The following is a 16,602-nucleotide window of genomic DNA, read 5'->3' on the forward strand; positions in this document are numbered from 1 at the left end:
GCAGGAACTGAGCTAAAATTCTGTTTAAAGAGTGCGGGCACCGGGCGTGGTGACGCACGCCTTTAATCCCAGCACTCGGGAGGCAGAGGCAGGAGGATTTCTGAGTTCGAGGCCAGTCTGGTCTACAGAGTGAGTTCCAGGACAGCCAGGGCTACACAGAGAAACCCTGTCTCGAAAAACCAAACCAAACCAAAACAAACCAAAAAAAAGAAAGAGTACTGGCATTGTTAATATTAAAATCTCCATCAGGCAATCCTTTTCCAATACAAACGTGATTCTGCCTTGTACGTTACTGCATGTAAGATCTTCCTATGACACCACAGACTCAAACATAATAGTTGAACAACCTTGATTTTCTCCGTGTTTCTTTCGGAAGCAATGCCTGGTTCTTCTCCTTTACTGATGCAAGAAACAAAGCTTCGAAATTTCTCTAAAATAGAGGAAGGCAATTCTGGCAGAACAATAGCAGTAGTCTCTGAGCCCGCAATGTCTATTACTTCTTGGGAAAATTTCCCACGATGAAATTGCCTTATTAAAAAAAAATGGCCCTAGCTAAAATGCTCCCTTTTTTCCCAACCCTATGCTTAGGGGCTGAAGTTTGAAAGTACACTTGGTGAACTGAAAGATGGCCTGCAAGTGTGCCAGAGCCGGCGGAGGGCACTGACCCCAGGCAGCTCGCCCTCTGTCAGTAAGACAACTGCCAGGGATGGAGAGGTCACATCTGCAGAGACAGCCTCTCCATGTTCTACTATGAGTGTGTGCATGCCATGTGTGTATGTGTTTCTGTATGTATGCATGCATGCATGTATGTATATATGTATGCATGTATGTATACGCATATGAATGTGAGGCCCTGTATGTGCTGTATGCACGTGTGTAGATTACAGGTCAATTCTGGATGTCTTTGTCAGTCCCTCTCTAGGGATTTGCAGCATGTCTCTCACTAACCCTGCAGTGTACTCATTCAGCTAGATTGGCTGGCCAGAGAGTTTTAGGGCCTTTGTCTGTCAGTGGTGGCTTACAGATCTGTGCTGTTGTACCTGGCTTTTATATAAGTGCTGGAGGTGCCAACTCATGTCCCCACACTTGTAAGGCAAAGATTTTACCTATAAAACCATCTCCCAAACCTGAATTTAGGCAGGAGCCCTCTGCAGTGCTGCTTGCCAGGGTATGAACTGCTGCTCAGAGCAGACCCCAGGCTGTGCAGGACAGCAGATGTTCAAGCGAATGCCTGGAGATGCGTTTCTGTAGAGTGTGACCAATGAGGCCTCCTGATCCCAACCATTCCTGAGCTTGGGACTGAGTCCTTACATGTCCAGCTACCTTCTCAAAATGCTCCCAACACGCTAGGGAGTGTGAGGCCTCAAGCCAACAGAGCTTACGTGACAGACTGATGATGATTCCCATGACTTCAGACCAAGTGCAGCACTGCTTATACTATAAAAATTCCTATTGTTACTTTGCTTATGTAACCAACCTCTCTCTATGTGTGAAGCTGAAGGCAACCCAGACCAAGTAGCACCACCTTCTGCAGTGCTGGCTGATGGCAAGGCTGAGATCATGCACAAAACAAGCAGTGCTCGGCACACTGTGCCGAAGAATAGTGTTTCTTTCTCTCTATCTCTCCAGTTGTAGGAACAATGGAAGCCTTTTCATAGGACAGGAGTATTGTGCCAAGAATTTTTAATTTTTGATAAATATTTGTATTCTGTAAGTCAGGTGCTAGAGTAAATATTTGTAAAACAAAACAAAACAAAGCTGAAGCCACCCCACAAGAACAAACAGAGCACTCACTACAGAACCAGGAGGGGTCAAATGGCTGTTGAAAAAGCTGGCTCTAGAATTCACTCAAGCAGTGGAGAGAAGGAGGGTGGAGAGTGAGGGCCTCCCCTTCCATGGTTTCTCAATCCAGGTCCATAATTGCTGTCATGGCAAGACAGTGAGAAATGACAGGATTCCTCACAGTGTTTGAAGGGGAAGGAAAAGGAAGTGAAAACTGAAAATTCAAAGCAGCCTGTTTGCATAAGAAGTAGATATCCCTGAGTCCTGCCACAGCATCTAGAAACTCAGTGGAGCCTGACTGCGTTTCTAACATCCCAGGAAACGGCTCTGGGGGATGGGATCTTTGTTTCTCCAAGTTCACTCCTGTCCTCACCTAATGAAGAGCAGCCTGGCTGCCTGCCAAGCTTCAGAGCTTGGGTATAAAAAGAACAGAGAAACCTGACGGTGGGTTGTTTCTGCAGGATGTGCAAGTAGCAAGAGAGCCACTGGGATCTAGAATTTGGCTGCCGCTTTGACAGCTGGAAGGGTGGAGGGGCCGAGGTATAGCCAGATGAGTGAAGGCCCAGAGGCTAGCTCACCTCAGAGGGAGGGAGTGTATGCCTGCACCAGGAAGCCTAAGAGATAATGGCAGCCAGGACTATGTCCTACTTGGACCTTTCCCAGGCCCCTTCTCCTCTCCTTGGAACACCATTTCTGCTGGGCTTGGTGGTACAGGCTTGGAATCCCAGTACTCAGGATGCTGAGGCAGGAGAATTGCTATTAGTTTGAGGCCAGCTGGGGTTATGAAGCAAATTTGTCTCAAAAACACCAACAACTACAACCATCACTACCACCAACAAAAAAGCCAAATACCCCACAACAAACTAGTGTGTCCTGAGTCCTTCTCGAGTCTGTGGACTCGTAGAGTAGGGGCAGCTGCGTGAGGAGCAGAGAGAAATGTTAAGCCCTCCTAACATCTCACCATACAGAGTCATCAGTGTTTTGTCAGTGTTTGTTCTGACCGTACTTTAAGAATATTGTATAAAATCTTTTGCAAAGAATATTTTTATTTTATGTGAGTTACATCAAACAATCCAGACAAAAGCAAAGTTTTACCAAAGCCTTTCCCATGTGCTCCTAAGTTTACTAGGAGGATGAAAAGGGGTCACTTTGGTCTGAATAATCTACAACAGTTCATACATGAGTAGCATTTTAAAATATTCTTAGATTATTTATGTGTGTGAGTGTTTTGCTTCTTTGTATGGACGTAACATGTGTAACATGGATGTAACATGTGTAACATGGATGTAACATGTGTAACATGGATGTAACATGTGTGCCTGGTGCCTGCAGAGGTCAGAAGTGGGTGTTGGATCCCCTGGAACTGGAGTGACAAATGGTCGTGAGCCATTAAGTGGGTGCTGGGAACCAAACGCAGGCTCTTAACCACTGAGCCATCTTTCTAGCCCCATCAATGGCTTTTTGAATGGGGTCTTAACGAATAGTATAATTTTTAAGGGGCACAAATAAAAAAAATAATTTTTTTTTTGTTTTAAAACAAGATCTCATGAAGCTCATGACCTTGAATATATTATGTAGCCAAAGATGATCTTAAACTCCTGATCTTCCTGCCTCTACCTCCCACATGCTAGGATTGCAGGTATGTGCCACCGCTCCTGGCTTAAAATACAATGCATAGAAGGAATAGATATGTGAAGGTAGGCAGAGCTAAGACAATACCCTTCTACTTCCGAGCCACATCCCTGGCTCAATTTTCTTAACAAAGGGAAAACTTGGACTGGATAATCCCCTGAGCCAGGGAAGATGAGGCAGGAGGTTCACTCGTTCGATGCCACCTTGTATTATGTAGTGAGACTTAGGGATGAGGTAACAAGAACGAGGGGCAGAGGCAGTTTACAGAGTAGACAGGCTGGGGGCTCAGAGTGATAAAGGAAATCAACAGAGAATGGGGGCGGGCCTACAGAGCAGAGCAGCACTGGCCTACAGAGCAGCACTGCAGGACCAGCTGAGGTTAGCCAGCATGAGTCAAGTATAGGGCAGGTAGATGAACTCAAATGTTTTTCTCCAGAAGACCCCACTGAGGGTACCATCTCACCCTAAGACAGTGGAGGCTGGAGGGCTGGGCACGCTGAAAGTCATGCAGACGTCAAATATTAAACAGGAGTCAGTATCAGACTTGCTGACTGGGTGGGTAGAGTCAAAGAGGAAGCTTAAAGTCCTGCTGGATGAGGTAGGATGGGGGAGGGGATGCTTGGAATGAATCATAGTGTGGCTAGTCTGGAGGGATTTTTTTGGGGGGAGAGAGATGGAAGAAATGGGACTCTAAAATATATGACATATTTCAATATGTATGCAGAGGGGTGCTACTTAGTAGAGAAACAAAAGCCCAAAGAACAAGTTGGCTGATTGAAATAAGCATTGAGAGCTTGATTTGGGTAATTTGTTCTAATTTCTGAACCAAACAGAACTTGGAAACATACTGGAAATATACCAGCCTCAGACATAACTGACGGTCGGGTCATCCATAAGCAGAGAGACTAGGGTCTGTCCCAGGAAGGCTTGGCTGGCAGCCGCCTGGCAGCCTCCTCACCGTGCCTGGGAAGGAACGGCTCAGATTAATGAAGCAGCTTAAGTTACCCCAAAGGCACCTAGGTTACAAACTATGTAATAGGTGGAGTACGCTGGCCTCTGCGCAGAAAAAGGGTGCCTCCCACAGAAAATGCACAAAGAAACCTGTAAAGAATATCACAACACAGAGACTACTTACATCAGGAAGACGTTTACCTTTCTTTCTCAACCTCTTATAAAACAGAAACACTGTATGGCACATGTCAAAACTAGTAGCCATAAACTCGCGAGTGCATAAACAAGGCTTTGAATTTTTAATTACGCAATATATGGGAATGTTAATAAGCAAGAAAGTACAGTAGGTTTTTTTTTAAAAAAAAAAACCCTGTAGAATTAAGAGTTAATCACTTGTACACTGAAACTTAATGATGTATGATGATTTGAGAAGATGCCAGGCCTTCAAGGTAAAAGCTACTACTAAGGCTCTTACTCGAAACTCCAGCTATTATACACTTGGAGCTAAGGGAGAGAGCAACTACAAAATTAGCCCTGGGGGTAACAAAGCCACACAGTACCTCTGGATTCATAATCCCTTCTTTTCTGAAACAGCTGTGAAACATGTCCATGGAAAAGACTTCACTCCAAAGATATCCATAATACTGGCCGTCATACCCTCCTGCCAAATGTCCAAAGGTAGCTGGCATATTTGTGCCTTAAAAAAAGATAATTTCAATCAGAATGATAGAAAATGCTAATTAATCAGGTTGTGAACTAGCTAGCTTTCCTTTGGGGAGCCCAGCTGTGAGGGGAGGGAAGGATGGCATCTCACAGGTTGGCATGTACTCATCTCACTGGTTGGCATGTACCCTTAGCCAAGATTATATACAAGCCTTTCTCCTGTCAGTAGCTCAGCCCCAGCTCTGGATGTCTAACAACAATTTCTGAAGCCTTGTCCACGCCTGTCAGTAGCTTAGGGAAAGTCATGCCAATGTGCCTTTAAAATACTTTACTAATAACCCTACTTTCTGCTGGAGCCCCCCACCCTCAGGTGCTGGGAGTCAAACATAGCCTAACTCTAATGCAAAGCTACAACCCAGCCCCCTTCTTGTATCTAAGGCCCCTGCCACAATTCTTGTATCTAAGATGACTCAAAATAAAATGGCATTTGTGTAGGTTGATAATTTCTGAAAATGAAGTGTTTTGAAAGAGATTTATGAAGTGAGTCTACATTGGGCTGCCATTTTGTCAAAGAGACACATATTGTTCCCTGGTTTCCAGATCAGGAGGTGAGGCTCAGGTGACTCAATGGCCACTCTTATCTTAATATCCTCTATAACTGTCTGATTCATTGCCTTGGTGAAGAAGTTTATAATTGACATCCAAATAGATACATATTAGTTGGCTTAAAATGTAAGTTTTAGACTCACCCAATAGCAAACACTGTAAGTATCCTGTTAGAAACTGCCAGTCAAAAGCTTGAACTGGCATTGGAGTCAGAAATGAAGGAGGTTCCTGTCTCCCCCTGAAATGCCCCTTCTGCCAACTTCTTACTGAAAATCACAGGGAGGGAGGGGACAGGCAGGTGCTGCCAAACGGGAATGGCTGTGCACTGGGGCGGAGGCCAACTGCTCACGCCTGATTACCCTGCAATGCTGTGACTGTGGAGCCACCTTCCCTTCAAGCACATTTGGACAGGACAACTCCTAAGGCAGAGTGTGCTTATCTGAAAGCTGTGGTCTCATTACTGAGAGCAGAAAGGAATGAAATGAGCTTTGAGGAACTCCACCCGCCTGTAAGGCTAAGGAGACTCTGAGGTCTTGCAAGAAAAATGAACTCAGGTGCTCTCGCCTCATACCTGGCGTAGCTGCAACTCCCAAAATTTCTGTGCAGTATTTAGCGTATTCGCTCGCGGCATCCAGCGACGCATTGGTATGGAGAGACTGGTCAACTTTGCTCAAAACAATTTGGCGAAGTGTCAGAAGACCTAATAAGGTTAAGAGTGTTTGAACAATGTGTTGGAGAGAGAACTATGTGTTCTAACACCACAGGATCAGAGATTTGAAGAGCAATCCAGTACCATTCATCACAAAAGGGTAGCAAGGCCCAACAGCATCTGGACCATATATGACTTAGGAGGAAACTCTCCCCTTCGACAGTCCCAGGTGATGCCGTTCCAACACACCCAGCCTCCCTCCCTCCATGCACAGCACTCCTGGAGTATGTTATTAAAGTCAAAGTACGTCTGACAGAAGGAGCTGCCAGGAATTCTGCATTAAACAATTCCTACTTGCTTCTCTTGTTGACTATACCTGTGTTGACCAGTCTCGAAGCCACAAGCTTCTCCAGCAGCTCGTCTGTGATAGGGTGTCCGTCTCTATAATGTTTTGACAGTTTTCGCAGGGAGTCAATGTCCCACACCCAGTTTTCAAGCATTTGTGATGGCACCTCTACAAAGTCAGTTTCCACATTTGTTCCACTAAATCGTGCAAAGTCAGTCTAGAAAGCAAACATAAAAGTGTTTTTAAAAACACTGAGTAGAACTATATACATGCAGTGAACTATAATGAGCCCCATCAACACTTAAGGCAGCATGACAACAAAGCACTGGAGTTCTATGTGGCTAATTGGCAGAACGTTGTCTTCTGTGTGAGGCTGTGAATGTGACCCGGAGCAGTTGGGGTTAGGGGAGAAGATAAACAGTCTCTCTCAGGCTCCTCCTGCAGTTGGTTATTCGTGTTTACTCAATGCATGCCTTTCGGGGCATTCACCACTGTTGCTCAACTACTCAAGTTTAAATCAGTTAAGGGGTTAAGTTACAACATTCCAGCCCAGGGTGTGTGTGTGTGTGTGTGTGTGTGTGTGTGTGTGTGTGTGTGAGAGAGAGAGAGAGAGAGAGAGAGAGAGAGAGAGAGAGAGAAAGAGAGAGAGAAAGAGAGAGATGTTTTGTGTTCTGAAGTTTACACCATCGATCCTAAGACAGCTGTGCTGTGGGAAACCTGAGCTGGACCCCTCAGATCAAGTTGAGAAGAAACCAGTGGCCTGGAAGGTGAGCCTGCCAATGCGCTGCAAGTGGGTGAGTGAATGTGAGCAGAGGGGAGAGAGAGGCAACTCACTCAAAGTTCAAAACCCCCGTGATGGAAGAAGGGACTCACACTCAGGGGGCCTGGGCTAAGAGTTCTGAAAGCCAAGTTTCAAAGATTCTTGATTGAGTTTGGTGTTATAAAAGCAGCCAAGCAAAAAGACAGAGATTTCTCACAATAGGTTCATGGCTTGTTTTCTGCCATTTCCATTCCCTTTTCCAGGCTAGTGTTTTGGAACCATCTCCCCATCCAAGGAACACTTGCAAACTGTGAGCAGCTGAGATGAGTTAGGGGTCGGATATAGGATGGGAACCTCCTGTTTCCCCGTTCTTCCACCCCTGATTTCCTCTCCTGATGCCTCACATCCCGGCACTGTCCCTGGCTTCATCACCCCAGGCTCTACAAGGGAGAAGCCAGGAAGAGGACTTAGCTGCAGAGAAGGAGCAGATGGGGTGCCAGACCAGCAGTGTCTAACCACTCACCTTCTGCCCCGGGCACAGGCACAGATGTCAGGATGACAGCACATTCTGCCTGCCCCTCTATGCAAAATACTCTGCTTGACTTCATGCTATAATTGTGCTGATTCTAGATAGGAAAGGCTGCAACACAGGAGGTCCAGGGAAACACTTCAGTAGGCACTGGTATTAGGGCACCTCTGTTGAGGGCATAACCCATCCCTCGACTCCCACTAGCTGCTTCCATTTGTACAGGGGAGGAGGCAAAGGCCCCTAGAATGAGAGTATTTTGCCTCATTCTGGTATGGAACATTTTAAGATTGCATTTGCCTTATAGGTGATCAATTTAATGCAGCATTGTAAAAGCCAGTACCCAGAGAAGACTTCCTGTGCCAGGCATCATGTCCGGTTCATACATGAACAGTGTGGCTTAAATTTCTATCCAAGAAGCTCAGGATGGTTCTGTGGGTAAAAGGTCTGCTGCATAAGTATGAGGACCTAAATCCCATGGCCAGCACCCAGGTAAACAGGCAGGTGTGGTATAGACACATTTGTAATACCAGCAGGCGTGGTGCCATGCGCACTTTGATCCCAGTGCTTGGGAAGTAGAAAGAGGAGTGTTGCTAGCTGGCCAGGTAACCTGTGGCTGGTATCAGGTTCAGTGAGAAATTCTGTCTCAAAAATGAATAAATAAATAAATAAATAAATAAATAAATGATGGACAACTACTTGGGAACAATACCAGAGGTTGGCCTCTGGCCACCACACCCAGGTGTATAAACGTGCACTTGTACACACATGAACATGTGCATGCCCCTCCCCCACTACTGCATTATTGCATGGTGTATGTCCTATTACTTCTATTGGTGAACTAAGAAAACTGAGGCACACACAGAATAATAGCAGACGTAGGACTTAAAACCAGATGAGAACAGGAAGACACTTGAAAAGGACATAAAGGAGAATTAAAGTGCTATTTGAGTTATGTTCCCCAAGAAAAGTTACTTCCTCCTGAGACTAGAAGATCTCAAGGGCAGAACAGGAGGCTGAGGTACACAAGGTTAAGCTGTGCAACTGTCTATCCCAAAGCAATAATGCTAAATGCATGGTTTTATGAAGCATAGCTTTTGAACAGATACGAGCAGTGCAAACAAGGGAAAATCAAGCCATCAGCTACCCTCATACAACAAGGCAAAATCAGCAGCTTTGTGATTCTTGCTTGTGATTTCCATGCAGGCAACACAGACACACAAAATCTGGGGGAAGGGTCTACACACGTATACACACACACACACACACACACACACACACACTGGGGGAAGGGTCTGCTCAGTATCCAGGAAAAAAAAAAACATGAACTAATGAGTAACTCATGAGTTAGAGCCAAAATTGGACAACTAAGAAGCAACAGAGTTACGTCAGCAGCGTGGAGAAGAGAGGGCCTATTCTCCCTAAGTCTGCTAGCGGGGCAGAACACTGCCAGTGAATGAACAGATCAACAATGTTCTCTAGAGAACAAAAGGAAATGTTTGCAAGGAAGGAGTAAAAGCTAAAAATAGCTCGCCTGCTTACAGATTTCCCAAAAGTCAGCCATGCTGTGCCTGTGTGAACCCTTTGGGCAACATCATTTAAATATTTTTCACATGAGGACAAAAAAAAAAATCTACAAAATTCAAAAGCTCAATTTCCAGCAAACCAGTAAACTCCTAAGCCAAAGGATACCATAGTCAGCATACACACGGAAATGGGGACTTTGGCTTTGCAATGTGAGGGGGCCTCCTGCGCAGGACTGTGGAGAGTGGCTGAACTAGCACTCACAACTGACTATACCACTTCCCAGGTTTAGAGTCCTGGAGTGATTCCCTACATAGTTCTCAGCATCATCAGTTTGGGGATGTTAAACATAATAAAAGCTAGCAATGCTCATCTATCTTCCAGATAAAACTAAGTGTGAAGCCATACAACAACCCAATGGGCAAATCAGAGCACACTTCTTGCAGAAAATGTTTGATCATGGGAGCCTAAAAAAATATGGTTAACTTCTGTTTCGATGGGGAATTTTGAAAGGAAGTTACTTTTCTTTCTTTTTTTGGTTTTACTTGTTTAAGATTCATTCTGTGCATGTGGGTGTTTGCCTGTATGTATATACACAGACATGCATGCCTGGTGTGCATGGAGGCTGGTAGGCTTGGACCTCCTGGACCTGGAAGTACAGATGGTTATGGCTGCCATGTGAGTATGGGGAACTGAACCTGGGTCCTCCCCAAGAGCAACATTTTTTTTTTTTTTAACTACTGAGCTGCCTTTCCACTCTTAAATATGAGTCTATGTGTTACTATCTCCCAAATAGACATTAGGATGCCTAAAACCTATTCCATTGCAGATTTAAAACCTATGTCTTGCTGATGTAGAGATTAATGTTTAAGCTTACACAGTAGAGTCAAATGACACAAACGTAACAAAATTTGTCAGTGAGCCCTTGTAACTCTTCAGCACTACAGGTTGTTAGTATCGAATTAAGAGACCAACTCCTTTTACTGGTTACAACTGTGGTTCCTTTTTATGATAACAAACTCCAAAGCAGAGCAAAGGCAACTGTTGGAATGAGTCAGTACAACATGCCTAGGACAGTGACAGCCCTCCGGAGAAGAGTCCCTGGCTGACGCATGGGGCCCACTGCTGATTTAATAGCACGAAGTTCAGATCCTGATCTGTCTGATCTACCCCACATCTAAGGCTAATGAGAAGTTCAGGTAACAAGGCAAGACATTAAAAACAAGTGGCCACTATCTACTAGACTTTCCTATCACTAGATGGGTAAAAAGTCAGAGTTTTATCTTCGAACATATCTAGGCATCACTGGAAAAAAATAACAGTAACAAAGAAGATGTGAGAAACAGTTCATCTTTTCTTAGTCTTCACTGCAGCCCTGCACTTGAGCAGGTCAGTGTCTGAGGACAGGAAGAAACACAATTTGGCAAAGTCTTGAATATCACAACTGAACTTCATGGGTTTGCCTTAAGGCTACCTACGCTTTCCTAACTAACTAGGCACTTACTTAAACCACTCCTTTTCAGATAAAAACAAAAGTTCCACTTAACCTTGATGCTGAGTCAGAGAGAGCTTGGCTCACCATCCTATGCCCGCCAGCCCAGCACATGCCCAGGGGATGCCCCGCTCAACGTCTGTGCACTGAGGTGTGAGAAGAATGTGCGCTGTGGAGAACCTAACTGAGGTAACTCAGAGACAGCTTCTCTTAGACTCCACCTGACCTATCGCCTGCCTCCTCATGTCTTTCCTCTATGTTCTTTGAGTGCTTAACAATTTATTTGTCTCACCTCTACTGACTTTGTGCTTTTAGATTCTTGCCTTTCATGTCCTTGAATCCTAAAAATCCAAGGCACTCTAACTTATTTTGAATTCTATCCTACCATTCTTTGTATACTGTGCACAGGAGATAATCAATAATTCTGCTTTAAAAAATCACCTAGGCATTCTTCATCTTCAGAAAAAAACCTCTTTCTCTTATTAGAAAGATAAACTACTTCAGGGGCTGGAGAGACTGGTTGAGTGGGTAAGAGGACTGACTCGTTGTTCTTCCAAAAGACCAGAGGTCAGTTCCCAGGATCATGTTGAGGGCTCACAACTACCTGTAACTAGCTCCAAGGGATCTGATGCCCTTGTCTGGCTTCCACTGGCATCCATAATCATAAAGACAGACATGTAAATGTCATCTTTTAAAAAGCTAAAAAAGTATATATAAAAGTTGCAGCGTACAAAAGAAATGAGCAACTTTCCAACATGCATTATACACATGCACATTTTGGTTTATGTTAGCATTTATTCTATGTTAACATATATGTACATACTTATACACAGATTAAAAAAAACAAAACAAAGTCGGGCACTGGTGGTGCATGCCTTTAATCCCAGCACTCGGGAGGCAGAGGCCAGCCTGGTGTACAAAGTGAGTTCCAAGACAGCTAGGGCTACACAGAGAAACCCTATCTCGAAAAACCAAACCAAACCAAACCAAACCAAACCAAACCAAACCAAACCCAAACAATAGAACAATAAAAGAGGGATCCTCAATGAAATCATGTCTGATGTCAAAGTCACAAACTCTAAGAGTCCACAGGGACATGTAAAAGTAGAGACATTCACACTTTGCCCTGCTATCAGAACACCGCCTAATTACTGAGAAAGAAGCCTATTCATGGAGACTCTGCATGTGGGAGAACTGGCTCAGGTCACATGTGACACAGCTGCCTCTAGTACACAGCTGGCAGAGCCGGCAGCCGAGTGGCTGGGCTGCCTTTGGGCAACTCATGCTAAGCCTCAAGAGCCTTGTCACTTAGAAAACAGGAAAGGCCATGTTGGGTTCACCTGAGTGAGAGCCTTGTGGAGGAAGCAGTGCCGTGCTGGGACACGCTCTGAAGGTTCTGGTAGCTCTGCCTTCTGCTTCTCTTGAGTTTCTGAGACAATGCCTTGCTACATAGCTCAAGCTGGTCACAAACTCACTATGTAACCTATGCTGGCCTTGAGCTTACAATCTTTCTGCCTCAACCTTGGGAGTGCAGGGACCATAGGTGTCTGACACCTTACACAGCTCCATTTTTCTTCTTAGCCTGCCCAATATGTATCTAGCCTGAGTACAGTTTGCTCTGACCAAGCAATTATATCTAAGCGACTAATCATATTTTAATGTTATTTTTAAAAATAAAATATCTATGCTTCTCTACAACTAATACTCTATCATCCTCAGCATAGTAATAGCTCACGCTGTTCTTGCTTCTGGAATCAAATTTTGAAGTGGTTAGAGATCATCTGAGCAAGGCAGGGCCTTGCTTCTGATGCGCAAGTCCCCTTCCTTTCACTACAGCACTCTGAAGGGCACCCACGTGTTCTCTGAACCTCATGGCTGTGGTCTGCTTCTTCTTGCTCCTGCCCCCCTTCTTCACTTTTGATTCTAAAAGGATTGGGTTATACATAAACAGTTATGAAAATACTAAAATAAAAAAAATCAAAGGATAAACAAAAGATATTCTATTGCAAAATAAAATACTAGCCAGGAGGTGGTGGCACTCGCCTTTGATCCCAGCACTCAGCAGGCAGAGGCAGGTGGATCTCTAAATTCAAGCTCAGCTTAGTCTACAGAGTGAGTTCTCAGACAGCCAAGGCTACAGAGAGAAACCCTGTGTCAACCCCTTCCCCCACAAAGAAAAAAGAAAAATAAATAAAGACTAAGAAATGTTATTGTCTCCATTTTATTTCAGTTTGGTTTTTTGAAACAAGGTCTTACTATGTAGCTCTGGATGTCCTGGAGCTCACAATGTAGATCAAGCTGGCCCTGAACTCATAAAGATCCTCCTGCCTCTGCCTCCCGAGTGCTGGGATTAAAGGCGTGCACCATTATGCCAGACTTGTCCCCGTTTTATGAATGGAGACATGAGAGGGTTTGAAAAGGTCAAGTCACATTTCTTTTCTCTTGGATGGCACGCATAGGATTGAACCTAGCCCTATATATTTTAATCCAATGTTCTGTCACAATGCCAGGGTCCCCTGACAGGGCCTGTCTCTCTACAGTGGTATACAATTCAGATATGTAGAAAAGACCAATGGTGTACTTTACAGACTATTTCAGGTCACATCATTTGAAGTTTGTCTATTTATAGCCCTTTCACTTTTAATTAAGGCTTTATTGTGATTCTGATGTGTATTAAAATAATTATCTCTTTATAGTTCAAAACTGCTTTTAACATACAACCAACAAAGACATCAGCAAGAATGAAAACTGGTGAGAGGCATTACTCTTCCTTCTGCAGAAGTTCAAAAGGCCAGAGATTACAGAGAGCACAACCCACGAAGCAGGAACAGATACTGGCAATGCCTCTCCTGATCGATATCTTGTAAATTACCAACCTGGCAGTTGACACACAAAACACAGTGAAACTCAGGTCCCTAATGACAACACGGTAAACAGTGAACTAGGACATCCACATGCCTGGAAACTGGAAGTTCCTGCACAGACATTTAAATATCACCATGACAAGCTCGTGAGCTCCTCTGGCCATCCAACCTCCAGACTGTGGCAGTGTGGAATCCAAACTATGAGGTGTCATATCTTAGATCCAATCTACTGCATATGTATGGCAAATTCAGAAGTCATTAGTGAACACAGAAGTTATGGATCTTATTCAATGGCCATTCATTTTAGATGAATACAAAAGGTCTCTAACTTAAAAGCAGCAAATACACAGATCTCTGTGTACAAAGGGTAGAAGGTATTGGTCACTGGTTCTCAGCACAAATATCTCAACACTCTATTCTGAGAGGACTACACAGAGGACAGACTCTGCACAGTCATCCAAAGGACACATTCTGCTCATGAATGGTTAGCCGAAGGTCTAAGAAGTATAGGGAATTGTTTGGTTTAAGAGAGACACACTAAGAGAGATGGCACAGTGGTTAAGAGCACTGGGTTTCTGTCCAGAGGAACCAGGTTCATTTTCTGGCACCCACATGGTGGCTCACAGTCTTTATCTGTATATGTCTAGTTCTAGGGATCCATCACCCTCTTCTGGCTTCCTTAGGGACCATGCACACAAGTGATAAGACAGGCAAAACATAAAACAACCTATAGATCACTTCACTAGCATCTGAGGCTGTGGCAGGAAGATCATGTGTTCAAGGCCAGTTGGGCTATACATTATCAGATTTTTTTTTTGTCTCAAAAGATAAAACAGAAAAGAAAAAAACCCAGAAACCCCTTTTCTTTTCTGGCCTGGGGAGATGGCTTAGTTGAAGTACTGGCTGCTGAATAAGCATGAGGACTTTAGCACCAACCCCAGAATCTTCTTTTAAAAAACCCAGTAAACTGGTCGCCGCTTGCAGGTGGATTCCTGGGGGTTGGTGGTTAGCCTGCTTACCCTATCTAGTGAGCCCCAGGTCTCACTGAGAGACAGTCCCTGAAGAACATCACACGCTGGCCTCTGGCCACCATACACATGAACACACGCAAGTAACAGTCATTTTTCTTTTCTCTTTGGCACTCAAGGAGTATGTTTCAATCTACCACACATACATTTTTCCTGGGGGAAAAAAACCCCTGTACACAGTCATTTACTTTTTTTGTGTTTGGCTATCATGTAGCCCAAGATGGACTTGAACTTGCTATGGAGTTAAGGCTGGTCTTGAACTCCTGATCTTCCTGCCTCTTTTCCAAGTGCAGGGTTACAATTAACACGCCCACCACTCCTAGCTCCACATGGCTGTGTTACTTGTGATTTTAACTTGAGGCTACTCAGCAGTAGAAAAGAAATGAAGGTTCAAAGAGGTTGGAAGCCGCTGTTGTTTCTCCACGAGCAGTTATGCTACAAGATCTTTCACTGGTGGGCTCACCTCAGACTGAAAGTGCAGTGTGAGGGGTGTGAAAAGGGAACTCTGTGCCTCTGTAGGCTTAACTTCTCCATTGTGTTCAGTGTGTGGAGAACAAATGAGGCCAAGAGAGAGACCTGACAGCAGCTGAAAGGAAAGAAACAACTGGTGGCTTTGCCATGATGAACACCCTGCTTACCTGTGCACAGATCTGATGCATGACATGACCAAACTCATGGAAGTAAGTTCGCACTTCGTCGTGTCTCAGGAGAGACGGCCGGCCTGCTATGGGCTGAGAGAAGTTGACCACCAGGGCAGCAACAGACATCATCCGACTGCCATCAGGGAGAAGGCAGCCTGGCTGGAGACCAAAGCAGGCCGCATGGTTGTATTTTCCTTCCCTGGGAGACAGACACAGAACTGTGAAACGGACACTCTTCTTTAGCAAAAAAATATGTCATGTCTTCTTCTAGGCACTAAGTCAGACTTGACACCAGAAGACATTGTCTTGGTCCCCTGAGTCGCCCCTCCCTGCCCCCTGCATCTTAAGTTTGGGCAGATACTGGACACCACAGTAATAGGAGATTCCAACTGCTAAAGGTCGGCGCTGGCCTAGACACAACACGGAACCACGGGGCTGCACACAGGGAAAAGCAGCATCGCTTGCAGTATCAGCAGACCTTACACAGGATGGGGATGGGGGTGGGAGACAGCCCTGAGCCAGCATCAGTCAGGGAAAGGCTACAGAGTATCACTTACATGCTTTTTCGTTTGTCTCCTACAGACCACGGCCCTAATACCCACAGGAAGAGAGACCCTGCTGTTCTTAGAGCAGCTGTGCAAACCCACTGCTCTTGGGGAACAGAAAGGAAAAAGTCTCTACAGGGCAGAAATATACCATGTGTTCAAACCTACAGCTGTAGATGAGGCAGGACCCATTTTAAGACACAGGACAGAGGCTACTCCGATTAAGGGTGACTCTGGCTAGGTGTGGTCACACACACTAGTGATCCTAGGTATCCAGGAGTTGAGTTCAGTCTGGGGTGTTTAGTAACACCCTGTCTCAAGAAAAGATGAACAAAACCCAAGAAATAACAAAGCCGAGACTGATGCTGGACCACTGCAATAGATTCCCCACCGCAGCCAGACTAGTGCGCAGCAGCGAACAAGCCACGGCAGCCCACCGCGACTGATGCTGGACCACTGCAATGGATTCCCCACCCCAGCCAGACTCTGTGCAGCAGTGAACAAACCACGGCAGCCCACCGCGACTGATGCTGGACCACTGCAATGGATTCCCCACCGCAGCCAGACTGTGCGCAGCAGCGAACAAGCCACGG

The 16,602-nt window shown here is 45.0% G+C and overlaps 1 protein-coding gene and 1 long non-coding RNA gene across 4 annotated transcripts in view; one reads left to right on the forward strand and one right to left on the reverse strand.

The window, feature by feature from the left end:
• Positions 1 to 16,602, reverse strand: part of Nln (neurolysin) — an 86,795-nt gene that overhangs the window by 7,586 nt on the left and 62,607 nt on the right. The window contains exons 9-12 of the mRNA XM_021179980.2: positions 15,462 to 15,663; positions 6,660 to 6,846; positions 6,206 to 6,334; positions 4,926 to 5,062 (exon numbers count right to left, since the gene is read on the reverse strand). Coding sequence (XP_021035639.1) covers positions 4,926 to 5,062; positions 6,206 to 6,334; positions 6,660 to 6,846; positions 15,462 to 15,663 — 655 coding nt within the window. The remainder of the gene's footprint in view (positions 1 to 4,925; positions 5,063 to 6,205; positions 6,335 to 6,659; positions 6,847 to 15,461; positions 15,664 to 16,602) is intronic.
• Positions 7,242 to 15,468, forward strand: LOC110307770. Of its 3 annotated transcripts, none has more exons than XR_003834658.1 (3): positions 7,242 to 10,117; positions 10,963 to 11,120; positions 13,628 to 15,468. It is a non-coding gene; the product is annotated as an uncharacterized LOC110307770 (long non-coding RNA). The 3 variants fall into 3 exon arrangements; XR_003834660.1 differs by having other exon boundaries at positions 7,242 to 7,423; positions 9,994 to 11,120; XR_003834659.1 differs by having other exon boundaries at positions 7,242 to 7,396; positions 9,994 to 11,120.

This window comes from Mus caroli, chromosome 13 (genome assembly GCF_900094665.2).
Source record: "Mus caroli chromosome 13, CAROLI_EIJ_v1.1, whole genome shotgun sequence".
Lineage (NCBI taxonomy): Eukaryota > Metazoa > Chordata > Mammalia > Rodentia > Muridae > Mus > Mus caroli.